Source organism: Balaenoptera physalus (genome assembly GCF_965194825.1).
Source record: "Balaenoptera physalus genome assembly, chromosome: 8".
Taxonomy (NCBI): Eukaryota; Metazoa; Chordata; class Mammalia; order Artiodactyla; family Balaenopteridae; genus Balaenoptera; species Balaenoptera physalus.
In genome coordinates, this window is record NC_138887.1 from 118,336,001 (window position 1) to 118,358,364 (window position 22,364).

Genomic DNA, 22,364 nt, shown 5'->3' on the forward strand with positions numbered 1-22,364 from the left:
AATAGTAAGTAGAAGATACCAGGGAGAGTATCCTATGTAAAATACAACTTCCCCTGACTTAGAAAACTTGGAATGATTTATATATACAGGAGAGTAAGAAATAAGGAAGGGTTGGGAATGGTTTCAACTCTATCTAAATACATTTTTTCGTTCCTTTGTGAACCATAGCTGAGTTGCCTACACTCCACAGCCTCTGATGTGGACACAGCTGATGTGGACACAGCCTCTGATGTGGACATGGCACAATCCCAGGACAACGCTCTGAGGGTCCTGCTTGTCGGGAAGACTGGAAGTGGGAAAAGTGTGACGGCAAACACCATCTTTGGGGGAAAAATTGTTCGACTCTAGGATTTCTGCCAGAGCTGTTACCAAAACTTGTCAGAAAGCATCCCGGAAATGGAAGGGGAGAGACCTTCTCGGTGTTGACACCCCAGGGCTCTTCGACAATGAAGAGAGCCTGAGCACCATGTGCAAGGAAATCAGCTGCTGTGTCCTCGCCTCCTGCCCCGGCCCTCACGCCATCGTCTTGTTCGTGCAGCTGGGCCGCTACAAGGAGGAAGAGCAGAAAACCGTGGCGTTGATCAAGGCTGTGTTTGGGGAACCAGCCATGAAGCACATGATCATCTTGTTCACTCGCAAAGATGAACTGGAGGACCACAGCCTAAGCGACTTTGTGCAGGATGCAGATGTAAACCTGCGAAGCATCCTCGAGGAGTGTGGAGACCGCTGCTGTACCTTCAGTAACAGGAGTACAGACCAGGCTGAGAAGGAAGCTCAGGTGCGGGAGCTGGTGGAGCTGATAGAGAAGATGGTGCAGAACAACCAGGGGGCTTACTTTTCTGACGCCATATAGAAGGACACGGAGGAAAGCCTGAGAAGGCGGGAGGAAGTCTTAAAGAAAATCTACGCTGATCAGTTAGAAATAGAAATCCAAAAAGTGGAAGAGAAGTGTGCTTGGGCATGCAAGAAGCGTATGCAGGAGAAAGAGAGAAAAAGTAAATTACTGAAGATGGCATACGAAGAAAACTAAGAAATGTTAGGGAGGAGGCCCAAAACAATATTTTTAGCCATAAACGTGATGGAGATATGAATTTGCTTTTAAAAGTATTTCATTTGTTCAGGAAGTAACTATTTTTTCGCAATTTACTATGGTTAGTGAAGCATCTCTCCAGCTCACTCCCGACCACTCTCCATGCCTGCCCCTCCCCACAAACACCAACAAATTTAAGAAATTACAAAATTGCTAAGTTTGAGCCCTTGTTCACTGGCCATGGTTTTAAGACTCAGATGGAAGGAATTTGAAGGCCAAAATGCATCCCGTATTGAGTGTTGACACTACCTGTGAAGCACATTACACAGGCCCCTTGTGAGCATTTTGTAACTGTCAGTAAATTATCCAGTTACCCCAGCAGCATTGTTCTCTGGTTTCTGAGACATGAGTTGATAAATGTTTGTTGTTTCAAGCCACTAAGTTTTGGGGTAATTTGTTACACAGCAGTGGATAACTAGTACAAGATGTATGTTTGTGTATGCATATATACAAAATATGTCTTTAAACACTGGCCACTGCACTTGCCGCTGGGGAAAGGAACTTCAGATTCTGGGGATCAGGGTGGGAGGAAACTTACTTTTTACTATAGATCCTTTGATCTATTTCAGTATATTGTTCATTCAACAAATGAACAAAGAGACAAATAACAACATTTGTAATATCCTCCAATAAACAATAATTCCAAAGGCCCATTTCAAAAAACAATTGCCCAAGTCTCTTATTTTTCTCCGCTTTCCTTTTCTAGGTGCCAACTTAAAATTCTCCTGCCTATAAATTCAAATAGCTCTGTGTCAGAAACGTGCCAGTTCCCCCTGCAGATCCACTCTCTTCCCTTTTCCATCCTTCTTTGGCCCTGCCGGGGACCACATCAGTGGACTCCATTGTTCTCTGTCTCTCTCTCAGGCCCCACCAGTGGGGCGGGCAGCAGAGGATCTGTGGGAGCTAGAGAACTAGATGAGGGAATTTGGCTCCTGGATCCCTCTCTGCCTGGCCCGATCTGAGCAGCTGCCACCTCCAACCAAAAGTCCAGCCACAGGCATCAGGGGCTCTCAGATCTGACCAGTAAAATATACCTGTGTAGGAGTCTTGTCATGCCAAGCCTGTGGTGTGTCTGCAGCAAAACTTTTGACTGCTTTCTGGGATCACAGCTTGACCTGGGAATGAATTTTAGGTTTCAAAAATGCCCCAGTCTGGTGATTAGGGTCAATGGTAAAGCTGTAAGAGGTAGCCATAAAATAAACAGACTGATTCTCTTTTGGCATCCCTCACTCTAAGGTGCGTGCTACCGGAAGAGTTCCAGATGTATTGTGAGAAGGGGAAAGAGGGTTAGATCGCATGCCTTAGCTCAAAGGGGACAGATTTGAGTGTTGGTAATAATCTGACAAAACAAAACAAAACTGTGTTAAAATAAAGTAATTGTTGAATATGGATGCATAGTCTCTGGTATGTTTCTTAACACATTGGTCTTGTTTAGAGTAGGTCTATATTCCTAAAACATTTTAAAGGAATCAAATATTTAAAGGATACAGTTTGGGAAATAGCAAGAAAGTATTTCTTCCCATGGGATTAATAATGCCATTGTTTTCTTTGTTACCTGAAATTCTATAGTTTATTTATTTATCTTTTTTTATTATCCATTCATCTATATTTTCAAATTTATTGGCATAAATTTATTCATTGAATTCTCTTAAAATTTTTAAAATCTCCTTTGAATATATAGTTACATTCTTTTTTTTAATGCTTAGTATTTTTATTGTGTTCACTCTCTTTTTGATTTTGATCCGTATTAGCAGAACTTTATTAGTCAGTCCAAAGAATCAGCTTTAGTTTTTAAATTTTGATATGCTCATTTGTGCTCTTTTATATCTCAATAATTTCTGTTCCTTTCTTTATTATCTCCTTTCTTCTCTGTTCTTTGGTTTTACTCTGCTCTCCTTTTTAATTTTTTTGCTTTTTATTTTCAAGTATACATATGTAAGATTATGAATTTCCCTCTAAATACTGCTATAGCTTAATCCAAAAGTTTTTATTTTTTCATTGTTATTCAGTTCTCAATATAGTTTCATTCATTAGGGGAATTACAAACTACTCTGCTCTGATTTCTGATAAAACATGAATTCCCTGAATTCAGATGTATCTTTAAAATTTCAATGAGAAGTTTATAAATTAGAAGAAGACCTAAATGTAGTTCAAGGACATATGCAGTGTGGGAAGGGGTGGAGGCCCTGGTTTAGTCACACAACACTGACTTGAACTTCACAGCTCTTCTAACTGAGGTGCTTTCCCTTCAGCCCCTCCTGCAGGGCCAGGGCAGGGTGATGTGCAGAAAGGAAGGGAAGGGGGATTCAAGTCTCAGATTCTCAGAGCCGCCAGCAGGGCCCTGCTCCCTGAAGAACTATCAGCTGCCTTTTCACCTCACCCGCCCGTCCCCTGTAATCCAGGCCAGCTTCCTGCTGTTCTCCTCCCCTAGCCCTTGAGTTCTGTTCCATGCATTCTGGGTCCTTACGTGTGTTGCCGCTTTATTTTATCCTGTGTTTATGCCCTGTACATGAGACTCATCCACCCCCCTAGACTGAGGTCTTCTCTTACAAACACCACTGCACAGAGCTGAACACACAGAAGGTGCCTGGTGAAGAGCTGTATAAGGAATGCGATAAAATGGGATGAAATGGAAAGGGGAGGGATAGGGTGACATGGACAGAGCCGGTCCTGTCTGTGAGCAGAGGCATGACTTTACACTGACTACTGCAGGAAGCACCTTGCTCATGAGGACTGTTTTGTGTTGACACCATGGCCTCAGTGTCCCTTGTGAGATATGAACTTGCCGACAAAGAGTAGCCACGGGCGAAAAGTTGTAAGGTGAGAAATGCTGGTCTGGAGCGTGGATCCTGTTCTCTGGGCTGCCCCCACTGCACCCATGCCCCATCCCTCCCACCTTACAGTCTAGCCAGGACCCCTTGCCCGCCACACAGTCCCCCGGGCCTCCTCTCCTCTCACGGCGCCAGGTCCCCAGGACTTCCTGAACTGAGGTTCCAATAATGTATTAAGGTCCGTTCTTGGCCTCAACATCCAAGTTTTTCTGATCAAAGCCTCAGGACGTCCAGACCAGGCTCCCTCTCTCTTCCAGAGCCATCTCGTTCTAGAAAGGCTACCTCAGGTGCCCTAACAATGGTTTCCACACCCTCTCTCTTTGGGAACCAGGACACCAAAAGAGAGCTTGTGAGCTCTGGGTTTTCAGGGATGAAGACTGGGAGATGAGGTGTTGCCATCAGGAATAGAAGTGCAGAAAGGAGGATGAAAAGATAAGCCAGATGTTCTAGAGAGTTCTCCCACGGCTGGTCCTGGTCACAAGCCAAGGTATGGGAGTTCTCATCACAGAGCCGTGGAACACATTCTACAATGTCCCATTCCATGATCAGTGGTATTCTATCTATTTCCTAAAAATTTCTTCTAATTTGGATTGCTTTCTCCAGGCTTTGGGATCCCCAAATTACCATGTTGCAGAAGATGGTGATGAAGGCAAAGAATATCAACAGTGTCACCATCATCATCTTTACCACTTTTCTAGTTATCCTTCTCCATGAAGCAATTCATATTTTGGAAAATTCTCTTACCTCCATTGTTTTAATTGTTCTTCCACGATCCCTGTGATACGGTCCAATTAGATATTACAATTTCTGTTAAAATATTAGGAACCTGAGGTTCGAAGGATGTATTAAGGTCACACAGTTGGTTATGGAGTTGATGTCTAGTCCAGGCTTCTATTTTACATATGTTCTCCTTAACTGTCCAGAAAACAACTAGTATTCTAAATAATATTGGCAACAAGGCATTATGGGCAGGAACCAAAGTGACATTGACAAGCTAGAATCCTGCCCTAAAACCAGCTGAATAATTATTTTAAAAATTCTTAAATGATAGCTCTTCCAAAAATAAATTTAGAAGAACAGACTGGAGGTGTTAAAAAACAGGATATTTTCACTGTATATTAACCTGGAAATTTTCTGTGAGCTAACACTGAAGACGAACCAATGATGCAAAAAAGCTTTCATCAAAAATAAGCCCCTTTAACCCAGACTTTATTATCAGAAGCCCAGATCCGACAGGAAATTATACTGCCAACTGTTTGTGTTGAGCAGACAACACATAGAAACACATAGCCAATTCAGGGACTAGATCTTGGATGGTACTGACAATTTGGAGTATTCAGGGGAGTGTAGCAAAGAATATTTTTAAAGTGTATAAAATAACTATACAGAAAATATTGAAGGAACTGAATAAGAGTTTCAAGAAGAAGATACTTGGCAAGTAGGCAGATCTGAAGAAATTTGCTGGCTGTTGATGTGTAAAGCAGAAAACAGACAAAAGGGCTCATATTTCAGGATTTCTCTACCAAAAGGAGAATCTAAATAAGGTGTTCAAAAATGGAAGAGGGTACCATCAGCAAGAGAAGGTTACAGTTGAACAGAGACCTTGTAAAGTTTGATGATTTTAACCATGTGTAAAACGAGGTTAGGTCTTGCGTAAGAGAGTAATGTAAATGAATGTTAATGTGTTTCTCATTTTATAGTTGATAATTCTGATTTCAGTCTAACAACAAGTCATCTATAGCATTAAGACAATATAGGATTACTGCAGGATTTGAGAGCCAAACTTTTTGATCTGCCCCCTTCACCCTCAAAAGTAACTCTTCTGCAAATATGCTCCAGTGCTTACATTTTTAACTCTTAGGAATCACTTGCTTAGGGTTTTATTAATTATGACTCCACAAACCCCTGGTTTAGCACATGTGAACTATTTACTAATACAAGATACATGGTTGTAGGGAACGGAGCACGGGGTGTGAGGGGGAGAAAGGAATGGGCCTGAGAGAAATGAATGCACACGAGGAGGTCAGGTTTGGATCTCTGTTCCGAGTGATAGGAGAGCCATCTCACCCACATGACCCTAAGGAAACCTTACGAAGGCATTACTCCCTCCAGTCAAACTTGACATGCAGGCTTGAAGGTTGAGTGGTGAGGTGCTGAATGGGGAAAATTGCACCCCGTAGTCCCACCTGGCTATGAAGGATTCTGTTGTCTGGTCTTCTGGGGATATTTGCCCATTTTTGCACTGTCTTATTTCATGAGGCTCAAGTGAGAAATGGAAAGGACCATTAACATTTTTAAATGGTTAAACAAGGACAAGAATAAAAACAAACACATACCAAAGGAACGGCTATTGCCCAAAGTGCCAGTAAGCAATATCACCCAGAAACGTGGCTGACAGATTCGGTCACTAACTCCTAACATGAACAGCTGATGGTGAACATTTACCAAACTACGCCCACCTGTTCAGGGATCGCTTGTCTCTGAACCAGCCCTGCAGAGTGACAACTGCATTCCGACCGGCTCTCTGAGGATCGAGTCAGCTTTGATGGGTTTGTGAGCTGGGGACCGTGCTCCTGGGTGAGCCGGGGTCTCAGGCTCCCTGGATATGGTCAGAAGTATTGGGGAGCTTTAATGTCACAGTAGGAAGAGGCCTTAGATCATTGGCCACAACCCTAATTTTAGCCATAAACAAATGACGCTCAGAGGCCTTATGGGTCTTGCCCATAAACCACAGTGGCAGCCTGATGCCCACAGTCTTCATCTTCTGCCCTCAACCCGTGTTCTCTTCACTCTACTTGTGTATTAACAGGAGGCACAAGTACTGAGGTGACAGTGGGAAAGTCCAACACTGAGTGGGCTCACAGGGGAAAACCAGCAACGCTGAGCTGATGGGAAAGCCCTAAAGCAACTCACAGGCATAATGAGTACTGTGGTGACACTCAGAGAGGGAAGATCTAATGTATTAGTAGGAAGAGGCGGAGACGATTTTAGGGAAAGTCTAGAAAAAAGCCCTTATATATCTTAATGCAGTAGAACAAGGGCTTTTGGAGTTAATACACTCCCCTTTGTTAACCCCAGTATAGTTCTCCAGGTAGGAATTCAAGTTCCTGTCATTGTGTGAGTGTGTCTCACTGCCAGCGGGTCACGTTTATAGGAAAGGGGGCCTTGCAACCATCTCTAACCACCCTAGCTTAACAGTCTGCCTGCTCCCTGAAATGTCCTCCATCTCTTGGAAAAGGAAATCATGACCCAGTGTCCAGAACAAATTAACCTCTGAAGCAAATTCCTCCACAGAGGTGCTAATCCTCAGAAAGGGTAAGACCTGAAAGCAGAAGAGGCTGGGAACAGGCTGGGGGCTGAGCACCACAGTAGGTGGGTGTGTGTATGTATGTATGTGTGTATGTGTGTACTTCGGTTGCAGCACTCTCTAAGGAGCAGCCCGGGCAGAGTCTAGAATGGCCTTTCCAGAAAAGCTAGTGTCTCTGCTCTACTCTTTGCGACCCTCAGACTCATCAATTCTGGAATCTGTCAAGACCGGAAACCAGGATTGAAGGGAAGTGTGTTCTCCTAAGATTGGGTACTTCAGACTCCCTGATGTAGTGGGGTAAGGAACTGCTGTCAAGAGTGTTAAAAAAGACATTGTGAACCTAAATGTCCATCAACAGATGAATGGATAAAGAAGATGTGGTACATATATACAATGGAATTCCACGTAGCCATAAAATAAAGAATGAAATAATGCCATTTGCAGCAACATGGATGGACCTAGAGATTATCATACTAAGTGAGGTAAACCAGACAGAGAAAGACAAATATCATACGATATCATGTATATGTACAACCTAAAAAAAATACAAATAAACTTATTTACAAAACAGATTCAGACTCACAGACATGGAAAACAAACATGGTTACCAAACATGGGAAAGGGGGGAGGGATAAATTGGGAATTTGGAATGAACAGATAGACACTACTATATATAAAATAGATAACCAACAAGAACCTACTGTATAGCACAGGAGACTATATTCAGTAGCTTGTAATAACCCATAACAGAAAAGAATCTGAAAAAAGAATATATATGTATGTATAACTGAATCACTTTGCTGTACACCTGAAACTAAGACAACATTGTAAATCAACTATACTTCAGTTAAAAAAAAAAAGACATTGTGCAAGAAAGAAGGAGAGGAAGTGAAAGAGACTGTTACTGGGTAACACAGGATTGGGCGGAGTAAGAAAAAAAGAGGAAGGGAGAGGAAAATGGGAGTTCATGGAGATAGATCGTAACTTCCCTCTTGTCCCAGTTTCACTTCCTTAATTTAATCTCCATGTACCAAATCAAGATTATGCAACTCAGCTTTCTCATGTGTCTGTTGCTCAAGAGACCCCCCACTATAGGTCACAGTTCATACTTCTTGGCCTGGAATTGACAGATTTACATCAGGCTGCAAACTTTCTTCGCAGCCCCATCTCCTTCTATTTTGCTACCTTATAAAGGACACAGCGATAGGCTTGGGGTCCTGAAAGTTCCCTTCCCCGCTCCGGCCCCAAACTCATTCTCTAAGCAACGTTGTTCAAGTTATTCAATTTTCTGAATATTATTTTTACTTCTTTAGATATGGAGATAATAATCTTTACTTCCCAGTGTGGCTGTTAAGTATTAAATGAGAAGAAGATATGAAACGCAGTGTTCAGCCAGAAGTAATTACATGGTAGCGTAGTTCATGCCACCACGTAGCGTAGTTCACCTGTGCACTTTTTCCCACCCATGCAATGCTTACTTCTACCTTCAAACCATCGTTCATGCCATTTCCTCCCACCTGTCTGTTTGTCCCCAAAGCTCTCCACGTACCCCATCCTCCCATCCTTCAGAGAAAACCTCCTCTCTGACCTCCTGCACGGCAACTGGAGATCACTGATCATCCTCCTCCCCTGTCAATCAGACACTCCCTCCTTGGCCGCCTCTTCTCCACAGGTGTCAGTCCTTGTCTTCTCATCAATACATGAGGACACCTGTAGAGATGAAGCCACGTTGGTGTCTTCATTTTTCCCTTACATCATCCTCTGACGCACGACAGGCACATCAGAGACATCTGACTCTACTTACTGTTTATGTATATGGCCACCTACTCTGATCCCCAGAGTCACGGAAACTACCCCGATGAGCTACTTTGCAGACTTACTGTGTACTGGGCCAGCGCTGCTCAAAGTGTGGGCCACGGACCAGCAGCAGCAGCATGACCTGGAAACTCGTTAGAAATGCAAAGACCTGGGCTCCCTCCCAAACTTACCGAACCAGAAACTCCGGGAGTCCAGCAATCTGTGTTTTCACGAACCCTCCAAGTGAGTCTGATGCAAGGTAAAATCCCAGAACCACTCGGCTAAGGCATTTTCTATAGAAGGTCTTTCACCTCGGATTAAATCAGCTAACGGGAGACCATAAACGGGATAGACAAAGCACATCTGAAATGTAAAGGTTTTGGGTGAGAAAGTCAGCATTGAACCCTCTCATCTGAGATGAACCTAAAAGAAACAAAATGTAGAAGTGCTTTGGGCAATCAGGAAATGTCCTAGATGTCCTATGTAGGGAGAAAGCCAGAAAGTTAAGGTGCCTCAGAGATAAAGCCCCTACTTCTGTTTATAGTTGGGTAGAGGGCACATGATGGTAACCCAACTTCAACAATAAAAATGATGACAATGCCCTAGGGCAGTAGTCCTCAAAGTGAGGTCCTTGGGCCAGTAGCATTAGTATCACCTGGGAACTTGCTAGAACTCCCACTTTTCAGGCTCCACCCAAATTCTACTAATTCAGAAACTCCAGGGATGTTGCCTAGCCCTATGTGTTTTCCCAAGTTCTTCAGGCGATTCTGATGCAGGCTAAGGCTTGGAAACCACGGTGCTAGGTGCTGGGGCTACATGCTTTACATATATTTTTCCATTTAATGCTGACAATCCTATCAGTAGTTTAAGTTTTTTCCCATTTGAAGATGAAGGAAATTAGGGTCAGTATTGCCTAAGGACACATAGCTGGTTAATGGCCCAACAGGAATTGAAACGGTCAGATTCCAAAACCCCATTGAGTATACGGAGGATGTCTTTTGGTCATCGGTGGTCACTGATGGGCCCTGGGTAACTAAAAATGACGGAGCAGTTTGGGGGGACAGGTGGAAGACAGGAAGTTAGAACTAGAGCAAATAGAACAATCTCTACAATTTCAGTGGATAATATTCAAACCCAGGACCTGGTAGCAAGTTAGATCTGAGGTGTCCATCTCTTTTAAAATATCCTGCACAGCTGAGAGCAATGGGTCATAGGCTACACTAACCGAACCTTCCAGCCTATACCTGGTGTTTGAGGACTTGAAGCTTTAACTCTTCGCTTGAACTACTTCAAGCCCCTTTGACATCCTTCTAAGTCTCTCCCTGTGTGTTGTTTTCTTTGCCTAAGCACCCTCCTGGTGCAAGAGTTTTACTCAGAAGAGAGCAGTGACAGTTCAAGGATAGTGGGCTGCAGCTGATGTTTGGCAGAGGGGATTTCAGTCCCTTCAGATCATACCAGATAAATAGGCTTTCTGCCCTCTGGCAGGGTGGAGCTTGCCTCAGGAGCAGCTCGGGGTCTTGTGGTTTCCTTTCACAGACAGAATCGCAAACAGTTATTTTTCACTCTTGGTTAAAAAGAAACACCCAGACACCAAGTTCTTCTCAAGACATAGTTGAACTTAGAACGAGAAGTGAAAAATGAAAGTCTTATGCAGGAAGTGGTTGGAAAGGAAATGAAGGGCTGACAGGGTGCTAAGCACTGGGGAGGGTGTTAGGAAATAGATTGGGGCAGAGAGTTCAGTGGGCTCACCTCAAGGCTCACAGCCACGGTCCTTCTCCAGCTCACTTGAACCACAATAGTTCTGTTTCCGTGCACTGAGGGGGTGGGGTGGGTGGGGAGGCAGAGGATGTGAGAGAGGACTTTGAGGAGGACCCCAAATAAGATACCCAAATGCAGATGGTGTAAAGCAGGGTAGGGGACAAGGCCTTCGAATCCATTCTTCACATAACTCACAATCGGGGCCATGGCACTATGACCCCAAGTCAATCTCAGAGTGAGTTTCCATCGTTTTGCAAGAAAACATTCAGGATCCAGACTTGACAAATGCCTGCCTCAATCTCCAGCCTCATTTCTACACAATCTGACTTCCTGCCTCTAGGTTCTAGCCATCCTTGCCTTCCTTAATACCTGAGAGTTCCATGCTGTCACTTGCCTTGGAATATGCTGCTACTTATTCCTGGAAACACCTCCAGTCCCTTTCCTCACTCACTCTTCAAGTTCAGCTCAAACAATTTTACTTTTTCTCAGAAGTCTTTCCCGGCTACCCCCCTCCCATTAGATTAGTTTATCCTTTATACATACCCAATGGCACCCTGGCATTTTCCTTCATAACATTCACTATGCTATAGTCTTTGTTCAACGTCAGGCTTGCCGAAGAAAGGAAGAGGTGATGGTGAAAGGTAGTGATGGTAAAAATCTTGTTTTCTTAAAAGATAGAACCAGAATTCTTCTGGAGTGCAAGTATCTATTCGAGAAAAACACCATGGTTGATACGTTTGGAAGGAAAATGAGACCCCAAACCAGATACAGCTAGGACCAGGGAAATCAACGGAAAAAGAATTTTCTTTGTTTTAGAAATGAATAAGATCACTCATGAAGAAATGCAAAAATTCTAAATAAACTGTTATCAAATAGAAGCCAGCGATAACTTAGATGAGAAAGATTAGTCCCAAATATGCAAAGAAGGTTCAATATCAGGAAATATTTTCATATAATTTAATGTATTATAAAGCTGTGGAGCAACATAATCCAATTATCACCTTAGTGTTGGAAGGTAATTTGGTAAAATTCAGCATCTAATAACTGCTTACTTTTTAAAAATAATAAAAATTTCCATCTCAACCTCAAAGCCCACACCTTATTTAACTGGAAGCATTGAGGTATTGCCACAAAAGTGAGAAACAAGTTAAGGAGGCCTACTATATTGGGATTGTTGAACATTCTTCTGGATACTAGCCACAATAAACTAACAGTGGACAAAATTGGATGGTTTTTTTCAAAACTCCAAGAGGAAGAGGTAAAATGATCATTTTCGGCCACATAAAGAACTTCTACAAATCAATATCAGAAAGATTAACAGCAGAATTTAAAAATGAGTAACAAACATATGAGAGGATAATGAAAAAAGACATAGTTCTTTAACATATGAAAAATAACTCGAACACATTCATGTTGAGTAATGCATATAAAAAATCACATGAATACAAGTTTTCATTGATCAGATTGGCAGATAAAATCATGAACAAGGATATGGGGAAATTAACAAAATGCTGGTGTAACTAGTTTGGTTAAAATTTTTATTGTGGACAATCCAGTAATATCTATCAAAATTACAAATGCATCTACCAATTGTCTAGCAATTCCATTTCTAGGAATCTATTCAGGTGATCCAATCATCTATTGCTATATAACAAATCACTCCAAAACTCAGTGGCAAAAAACAGCAGTTTTATTATGCTCATGATTTTGTGCTTCAGGAAGTCGAGGAGAGCACAGAAGTTTTCCCCTGCCTCTTCTTCATGCAGACTGGGGCTTCAGTTGGTGGGGACCCAGGCCTAGCTCCACACCTCTGTGCCTCCCTGCTGGTCAACTGTGTTCCTTGATTCCTCCCTGTTGCATCTTTTGGGGCTGGAATGTTCCAGATGGCTTCTTCACACCTTCACCAAGGTGATTACTTTCCTCCTGGTGGTTTTGATTCCTGAGTTCGCAATAGTAATGTAAAGTCAGAGGAATTTAAAGGGATTATTGTCACCTTTGTCCACTGAGAGAGGAAGCAGATCAAAGAGCAGTCACTGTGGCTACTGAGTGGGGATGACTTTGTGTGGGAATGAACTGGTGAAGGCGTGGGTAGAACAGTCCACATTTGAGGTATGTCCATGTCCAATTCCAAGGAGCTGACAACTATCTTTACCTCATGATACGAGATGTTCCAGAAGGAGATGATTGTGAGCCATCATTTGAAACCATAGACAAAGCAATGTGATGGAAGAAAACTTGAAATAGACATCTCTTTGGGTTCCCTTGCTTGCACATATACCTCTTTTTTGTAATGTAACACTGCTGGTAATTGCATCTTTTAGTGGAATGCTTCTGTTGATGTCTTTTGTTTGATGTAAAATGTCTTTAAAACTTTTTAAATTAAAATTTTAGCCATTAGGGATTTCCCTGGTGGTCCAGTGGGTAGGATTCCGCAGTCTCAATACAGGGGTCCTGGCTTCGATCCCTGGTTGGGGAGGTAGATCCCTCATGCATGCTGCCACTAAGAGTTCGCATGCCGCAGCTAAAAAGCCCGCATGACGCAACTGAGACTCAGTGCAGCCTAAATAAATATTTTAAAACTTTTTTAGCCATTAATCTTTACAGTTATTCCATGAGATGACCCTTCTTACAACTCTGAGCATCCTTTGGAACTAGGTCTTCGGCAGCTAGTTCTTTGCAATGTAAAGCTAACAGTTCCTCACACTTTTCAGTAGACAAGTCGCTCAATCCAGCCTCTTTGAAAAGATCCAGGTTGGGTCTTTTGTTGTTTGTTTGTTGGGGTTTATTTGTTTGTTCACTGAGTTTTTGTTTTGCACCCATCACTTTGGTGAAACTTTGAAAGTCAGGCGTCCATCGTTCCTTCCCTGCTTCACCAGTTCACCCCACACACTTTCACCTCCACTGAACAGCCATTGTGACTGGTCTTTGATTTCCCTCCACCCTCCACCAAACCTCTTTTCTTTTTCTCTTCTTCTCTTTTTAAATTGAAGGAGAGTTGATTTACGACATTATATTAGTCTCAGGTGTAGAACATAGTGATCCAAAATTTTTACAGATTATATGCCATTTAAAGTTATTATAAAATACTGGTTATAGTTCCTGTGCTGTACATCATGTCCTTGTATCTTGTTTATTTTATACCTAGTAGTTTGTACCTCTTAATCTCCTTCCTCTATCTTGTCCCTCCCCCTGCTCTTCTCCCCTCTGGTAACCACCTGTTTGTTACCTGCATCTCTTTTAGATTCTACATATAATTGAAAACATACAGTGTTTGTCTTTCTCTGACTGACTGACTTCACTTAACATAATACTCTCAGGTCCATCCATGTTGCTGCAAATGGCAGCATTCTTTTTTTATGGCTGGGTAATAGTCCATTGTGTATATACACCACATCTTCTTTCTCCATCATCTGTGGATGGACACTTAGGTTGCTTCCATATCTTCACTATTGTAAATAATGCTGCTAGGAACATTGGGATGCATGTATCTTTTCAAGCATCAAACCTCTCCTAAGCAACTCTAATCAGTACATAAACATGTTTTAAATTACGTATTTGTCTTCTTTTAATTTGTGAGTGTACCTTGAATTCATAATGTATATTTAACCTTTCGTGGAATGATGCGGAGAAGATGATTCCAACAATTAAAAACATAGCTAAGCAACATGGGCAGGAGACAGGATCCTGTCAGGAAGCAGCTGAGATAGGACCGCAGTTCACTCTACATCCTCTTTCCCAGCCTCACATGCAATGTGATCATTTTTACTAGTATGCACAGTCGGATTTGCTGTAATGGATTTGCAATTCAGATAATGAATTTGGGGTAAAACTGTTTATAGCAAATGTTCAAATTGTGGGAGTTTGGACAGTGAGGGACACCTATCACTACCTGCAACTGAGTCTAGGATAAACCCAGACACCCACGGTAATCAAAGGGAAATGAAAAACTATTTTTAGAAATACTGAAAAAAGTAAATTGTCTGGCTATAAAATGAATTCTTTAAAATTTATTTTATTCCTCCATACAAAATAGAAGCCCTTTAGAAAACAGAGTGAAAGGGGAAATTATGACAGAATAGCAACACAAAAACTTAAGTTCTAAGGAATAAACTTGGTAAGAAATATGTGTGCTCTACATAAAGAGAGACATAATATTCTAGTGAAAGACATAGAAACTGCCAGACATTTTCCCACAGTGTTGGAACACTTTACACTCTCACCAACAATGCAGATTTCTGATTGTTCCACATCCTCCCCTGCTGTCTATCTTTATTTTTTATTTTTAAAATGTTTATTTTTTTCCTCCAGCTTTATTGAGGTACAGTTGACAATAAAACTGTAGAAATTTAAAGTGTACAACTTGATGATTTGACATAGGTACATTTTGTGAAATGATGATCACAATCGGGTTAATTACCACATCTATCACCTCCCATAGTTACCTTATTTGTGTATGGGGTGAGAATGATTAAGACCTGCTGTCTTAGCAAATTTCAAATATACACGGCAGCATTATAGTCGCCAGGCTGTACATTAAATCCCCACAACTTATTTATCTCATAACTGAAGGCTTTTACCCTTTGACCAGCATCTCCCCAAACCTCCAACCCCTGGTAATCAATCACCATTATACTCTCTGTTTCCATGAGTTCCACTTTTTCTTTTTAGATTCCAATTATAAGTGAGTTTATAGAGCATTTATCTTTCTCTCAGTTAATTCACGTAGCATATGCCTTAAGTTTCATCCATGTCTTTGCAAATAACAGGATTTCCTTCTTTCTCATGGCTGAATAATATCCCATTACATACAGCTTAGACATATTTATCCATTCATCCATTAATGGACACGGATTTTTTTCCCATATCTTGACTAGTGAATAATGCTGCAGTGAACATGGGAGTGCAAGTATCACCTCAAGATTCTGATTTTGTTTTCTTTGGATGCATACCCAGAAGACAGATTGCTGGATCATGCAGTAGTTCTATTTTTAATTTTTTTAGGAACCTCCATACTGTTCTCCATAGTAGCTATACCGATTTACATTCCCACCACCATGTGAATTCTCCGCATCCTCACAAACACTTCTCTCCTGTCTTTGTGATGATAGCCATCCTAACAGGTGTGAGGTGATATCTCATCGTGGTTTTGATTTGCATTCCCCTGATAATTAGTGATGTTGAGCACCTTTTCATGTACTTGTTGGCTATTTGTATGTCTTCTTAGAAACGATATCTATTCAGGGGCTTTGCCCATTTTTTAATTGAGTTATTTGTCAGGATACTTAACCAATAACTTTCTTTTATAAACCAAAAATATTTTGGTTATTCAAAAGAGCAATATTTTAAGCTTTTATTCTAAAAACAATGTTTTTATGTAGGTACTTTAGTGAATTTTACATGTGATTTAGAAAATTGATGGGCTTTGAATTTGATATTGCATTATATGTTTTCATATAAAACAATAAGAAATAGGTCCGTTAGTACTTTGACACAGAATGGTTTGTTTTTAGGAAGAGATTACTGATATTAAGTAGAAGACTGCATAGCAAAGGATGTGGAAGAATGCAAAACAGTGATAATAGTTAGTGTGTGACAAAGCAGTGGTGTCCACCCGTGTCCCGGGACTCCACTGCGTTTCCCAACCTCTCTTATAATGAGGTCGGGACCTGTGATTTTTTCTCATCAGTGGTTGGGAGAGAAAGCAAAGTGCATCACTACTAATCTGGGATATTTAAAGGCTATCTAAGTCCCACATTTTCTCTGCCCCTGCTGTGGTGAACGTCATATAAATAAGGGAATAAAAGCATTTGAGTGATTTCAGCTTTAACCCCTTGGGTCATTCTTCCTGAATGTAGAGACTCAGATTATTATTGTAGACACTGCCTAGATCATTGCTTCCCAGGGGTGCCTCCCTGACATTGCAGAGCTGGGCAGGAAGGAAAAGCAGGGAAACCACGAGTGAGTTATTTCCAAATGCGCTGATGGACATGACTGTTACAGTCAGACAGACATGGGCTTCTCCCGGGTTCCCCTTTCTGTACCCTCCCCGCTCTGCACAGTGCCCTGTCCTGTGCCCCTCACACCCACGCTCTTTCTGCCCCCCAGCCCAGCGGCACTTGCCTTTAGGACAGTCACTGCTGCGGTGTGGATGAGGTGTCATTCCTCCTGGGGGGAGTTGAGGGGTGTTCATTCAGGCAAACCTGTAACTGCGGGGACGCAGCCCGGGTGGGAAGCAAGCAAATCTACCAGCATCCCTGGCGCCCCTCTTTTTCCTGTCCAGTTTAAATGATTCAAACATTGGCTTTCTTCACTATTGAGAAAAGACAGTCCACATGACAACAAATTACTCGTTAAGTGTTGCCATTTTAACTGTTTATTTTTAAAAAGAGAATTTCAGACACAGGCATGTGCTGGGGCTCGCTTGCAGTGGGGAAGCTCGGTGAAGATTCAGGAGAGGAAGAAGAAGCGGATTAGATATTCGTGGTTGTTTTTTTTTTTTTTCTCTTCAAGCTGAACTGGCAAGTCACAGGTTTGAACACGGAGGCTTCTGTTTCTTTCAACAGTAACTCAGGTAAGCCCACACTCACGAAAGTTCTGCAGTGTTGATTTCTAGCTCCCAGGCTATGCTTGAAAAAGAAAAATTTTTTAAACAAGTTTGCCCTATTTTCAGGGAAACAATTTAGAGTGATGGCATTTGGCTTAAGTGAAGCCAGTTTACAGGACCTATAAACTTCATGGAATTTAGATTACCCATTACTGGCAAAGAGAGCTTCCTCTGCATAGAGCCAATAAAAAGTGCTAACTGGGAAGAATTTGGTCATTAACTCATGCATTTTCTCTGCCTTGTCGCTTGGTACAGGCTGCCAGTTTTAAGTTACTTCTCTCTGTGTAGGAAAAGGAACTAAATGGCAAGGCTTCTTCATGGAAAGAGGAAAATTCAAGTAATTAACGGATCAAATGAAGTGTATTTCTGGTTTAAAGGACAGTGTACTTTTCTGGAGTCGTGTTCTTAATTCATTGAGCCTCTCAGCAAGGACTCAGCGTGGAGGGAGGGGTTGGGTGAGGTGGGGAAGGAGCGAAGGAAAGAGCAGTCTGAACCTGGGACCCAAGGCAGACCTAGAAAGGAGGCAGAAGGAAGGGAAGGTGTGTGGCCACGGAAAGCAAGAGTGGGCAGGGAGGTCCTGCAGAGAGGAGGGAAAGTGGAGGAGAGGTGGGCATGGAGATAAGAAGAAGTAGGTGGGGCGACAAGCGAAACCCATTTTCTGACTCACTGGGTTGACTCTGGGCAAGTGACTAAATTTCTCTGTAAAATAGAGATAGTACTTCTTTCCACCCACCTCCTCAGCTTTTTGTAGACAAATGAGGCATGGTTGTGAACGTGCTCTAGAAATATAAGGTTCTCTCATGAGTCGTAGCTCAAAAATGATAGTTTTTTAATTGGTCTCTGGTCTCTCTGTCCCTCAGGAACTGCCATGGGCCAAAAGGAATGCAGTCACTCTGGTAAGAAAGTGACTTCCTGTGTGTGCCTGTTTTACCCATTCTGTGCCTATTTTGCATAAAAATCATGCTATCCTCTTGAAGCAAAGTATAAGCGAGCAGCAGTTTCTTCACTGGAGAGAATCATTTCACAATGCTCATTTCAGTATTTTCCTGGTCCAACCATTTCACTGGTGGTCGGGACCACACCTCTGCCCAGCCACAGTCAGAGGAGCCATCTCTGGCCCTGGAACAGTCAGGTTACTTTCCCCACCTGGAGATGGAACCCACAGTCTTGGCTACAAGTCTCTCATCTCCAGAAAATTTGCCTTTTACAGGGCCAGAACTGGGTGATATAGGCAAGTTTTGAATGACAATGTATGTTCCTAATTCTAGCTCACCTCCAAGTATGTTTTTCTAGGAGCCAACATGGCAATGCCCTGCAGACTTAGAGAAATTTAGAGTTTTAAAAACCATTATTTTATTTGATAATAGAGTTAGCTTCTATTTTATAAATACAATATATTGTGAGAGTATCTTTTCCCAGACTTTTCCTTATCATTAAAAATATACCATTGGCTTGATCAGTGTGGTAATAACAAAGTAAGGGCTTCCCTGGTGAAGCAGTGGTTAAGAATCCGCCTGCCAATGCAGGAGACAAGGGTTCGAGCCCTGGTCAGGGAAGATCCCACATGCCGCAGAGCAACTAAGCCTGTGTGCCACAACTACTGAGCCGGTGCTCCTGAGCCCACGTGCCACAACTACTGAGCCCGTGTGCCACAACTGCTGAGCCCCTGCTCACCGCAACTAGAGAAAGCCCACGCGCAGCAACCAAGACCCATCACAGTCAAAAAAAAAAAAAAGGAAGCTTGCTTTTTTTTCACATTTAGTTTTTTTAAAAAATTGAAATATAGTTGATTTACAATGTTTTGTTAGTTTCAAGTATACAACAAAGTGATTCAGTTATACACGCACACGCACATATATATGAATAGAATTTTAGATTCTTTTCCATTGTAGGTTATTACAAGATATTGAGTGTAGTTCCCTGTGCTATACAGTAGGTCCTTGTCGGTTATCTATTCTATATATAGTAGTGTGTATATTTTAATCCCAAACTCCTAATTTATCCCTCCCCTGCCTGTTTCCCTTTTGGTAGCTGTAAGTTTGTTTTCTATGGCTGTGAATCTATACCTGTTTTGTAAATGAGTTCATTTGTATCATTTTTTTTAGATTCCACATATAAGCGATATCATATGGTATTTGTCTTTTTTCTTCTAAGTAAACTTGCTCTTAGCAGGACCATATACAAAGAGCCAACAAGCTCAACATGCCAGAGGATCGGAGCTGAGAGTCATTCTGGTGGGCAAAACCGGAACCGGCAAAAGTGCTGCAGGGAACTGCATCCTGGGGACGCAAGCATTTGAGTCCAGGCTGAGTGCCCAGCCCTTGACGAAGACCTGCAGTAAAAGTCGGGGAAGCTGGGGAGACAGAGAGATGGTTGTTATTGACACACCAGACATGTTTTCTGGGAAGGACCCCTCTGATTCCCTGTACAAAGAGGTACACAGGTGCTACTTACTCTCCGCACCAGGACCCCACGTGCTGCTCCTGGTGACACAGCTGGGCCGATTCACCACCGAGGACCAGCGGGCTGTGCAGAGGGTAAAGGAGATCTTTGGAGAGGATGCCATGAGGCACACAATTGTCCTCTTCACCCACAAGGAAGACCTCAAGGGAGGCTCCCTGATGGATTACATCCATGGCTCAGATAACAAAGCCCTAAGCGAGCTGGTGGCTGCGTGTGGGGGGCGAGTGTGTGCCTTTAATAACCGTGCTAAAGGGAGCAGTCGGGATGACCAAGTGAAGGAGCTAATGGCCTTGACTGAGAGCCTAGTGATGGCGAAAAGGGGTGACCACTACAGCAATAGGTTGTACAGCCTAGTAACAGGGTCTGAATGTGGAACTGTGCAGTCAGAGGAGAGATTACAGGATTTCAAAGAGAGCTTTATAAAGTACATGGAAATTCAGAGACATTCAACCATGGTCAAAGCCCTAATCCTAATAGTGATGTGTATTTTATTGTGTATTCAGGTGTTTGTCAGATTGCTAACTCTGTTATTTTGTGTATGGCACGGAATGTGCAATTTCTTTTACTGCTTACTGTTTAGCATGTGCAATTTATTCTGTAGCTTACTGTTAATTATACCCCAAAATTTAATGATAATTTTTAGAAAGACCATTAGACTGGAATGCAAGACTCCTATATTATAGTTACAATCAGTGGTTCTTTACCCACTGGCATTTAGTGGGTGAATCACACACTGTGCCTCCCCTGTAAAATACAGTGCCTGACAGCACTAAACGTTTGAGATTCTGTGAAGTGCTTAAGTCTTAACATCATTCTATTTGTTAGGGAACCAAATGATTTTAAAAGTTACTGTTTGTTTTGAAATATACCTTTTGAAAGTTGTAAACATAAAATTCCTCTCATTTGCAAATCTCTAAAGTCAGTTTTACGTTCCTAAAAACTCCTTTTCTTCTTTATACTATTACTATTTCTACTGAATATAACAAAAATAACAATAAAATTTCTACTGGGTACAGTAAAATAACAAGTAAGCTGTAAAGTTCCTGAGATCACATGTCTTTAATTCTGTGCTATGGTTTTACCCAGAAGATGGTAAGTGAACACGTGTCTCATTTGTGTAACACAACCAACGCATGCTCAACAATCACACACGGACACATTCACACATCAATAGTCTGTTTTATGTGCATCAAATTTGCTTAACATTGAAAGAGGCTCAGCCAGATTTTATCCCTGGCACCCATTCCCAGTTAGCATTGAAACACACACAGAGGCTTACGCTTCACACAAGATGATGGACTGAATATTTTTGGGCATCATCCTGTTAAATGCAACTAGAATTTTTTAAAATAAACACAAGCTTTATGACTGATGAGCTCACTAGAAAATTAGGAAAACTCCAAGAATGAAGCAGACAATACACATAAAAAGGATGTGGAGCTAAAAGGGGAGTTGAGAGCCATGAGGACAGGCAAACCCAGAAGGCAGGGTTGACCTATAGACAAACGCCTGCATCAATCCCGAGATGAAGAAACTCAGCCTTGGGTTGTTGGTAAAGTCAGAGAGCTGATTCTGAGGTCTCCGATCCCCAGACCCAAACCTATATTAAACCTTCCCTAATATTATAAATTCTAATGTTATAAATTAATATTTAAAATCTTTTTTAACCAAATGTGCTGTTTTTTTATTTCTTCTTATGCTCATTTTTGTATGCTGTGCTTTTCAAGGAATTTTTCCATTATACTTAAGTAGTTGAATTTATTTGCAGAAACATAAAATATTTTATCATCCCTTTATTATGTACAAGAACTAACATCTTACAGAAAACCCCAATGAACTTTTTGTCCAATCCTATACTTGTTCCTCTTTGAATTCTGATATTGACAATTTATGATTATTTCTTTTTGTTTCATCAGCCTGGCTAGAGGTTTAATTTTATAAATTTTACAAAAATCTAACTTTGATTTTCTCCTTTAAATTTTCTATGTTCCATTTCATTGAGCGTTTTTTAAAATATCTTTTGCACAGCAGAAGTTTTTAATTTCAAAGAAGTTTAACTTATCAATTGTTTCTTCCATGCTTTTAGTGTTGTACCTAAAAAGTTGTCGCCAAACGCAAAGTCACCTAGATTTTCTCCAGTGTTATCTTTAGGCATTTTATAGGTTTTCATTTTACATTTATATCTATGATTTATTTTGAATTGATTCTTGTGACGTGTATGAGGTCTGTGACTAGATTCATTTTGTTTTGCATGTGGGTGTCCAGCATCATTTACTGAAAGTCTGTGCTTTTAGACAGACTGACAGTCATAAAAAATAAACTACTGGATACAGTGGGGAGAGGGAAGGGGGGTGCAAAATAGGGTTATGGGATTAAGAGATACAAACTGTTATGAAGCAGATAGATAAGCAACAAGGATATATTGTACAGCAACGGGAATTATAGCCATCATTTTGTAACAACCTTAAATGGAGTATAATCTATAAAAATACTGAATCACCCTGCTGTACACCT

At 41.6% G+C, this 22,364-nt stretch overlaps 1 protein-coding gene and 1 pseudogene across 3 annotated transcripts; both read left to right on the forward strand.

Annotated features, from left to right (window-relative positions):
* Positions 1 to 237: 237 nt before the first annotated feature.
* On the forward strand, positions 238 to 1,030 carry LOC309665833 (GTPase IMAP family member 7 pseudogene; annotated as a pseudogene). The gene has a single exon. The product of its transcript is annotated as a GTPase IMAP family member 7 pseudogene (transcript).
* Positions 1,031 to 10,911: 9,881 nt separating this feature from the next.
* LOC309666170 (GTPase IMAP family member 2-like) lies at positions 10,912 to 20,925 on the forward strand. Of its 2 annotated transcripts, none has more exons than XM_082473354.1 (2): positions 10,912 to 18,283; positions 19,557 to 20,925. In XM_082473354.1, exons 1-2 carry the CDS (start codon positions 18,256 to 18,258, stop codon positions 20,531 to 20,533), a joined length of 1,005 nt encoding a protein of 334 aa, XP_082329480.1. In that variant the 5' UTR covers positions 10,912 to 18,255; the 3' UTR covers positions 20,534 to 20,925. The 2 variants fall into 2 exon arrangements, with proteins under 2 accessions (XP_082329480.1, XP_082329481.1); XM_082473355.1 differs by having other exon boundaries at positions 19,560 to 20,925.
* The last annotated feature ends 1,439 nt before the right edge of the window (positions 20,926 to 22,364 follow it).

What these genes read in the sequence shown, in the direction of transcription:
- LOC309666170 (XM_082473354.1), top strand. Translation starts at nt 18,256, where the DNA reads ATGGGCCAAAAGGAATGCAGTCACTCTG. An exon ending in AAAGGAATGCAGTCACTCTG is followed by an intron (nt 18,284 to 19,556) that starts GTAAGAAAGTGA and finishes ACTTGCTCTTAG; the next exon opens with CAGGACCATATACAAAGAGC.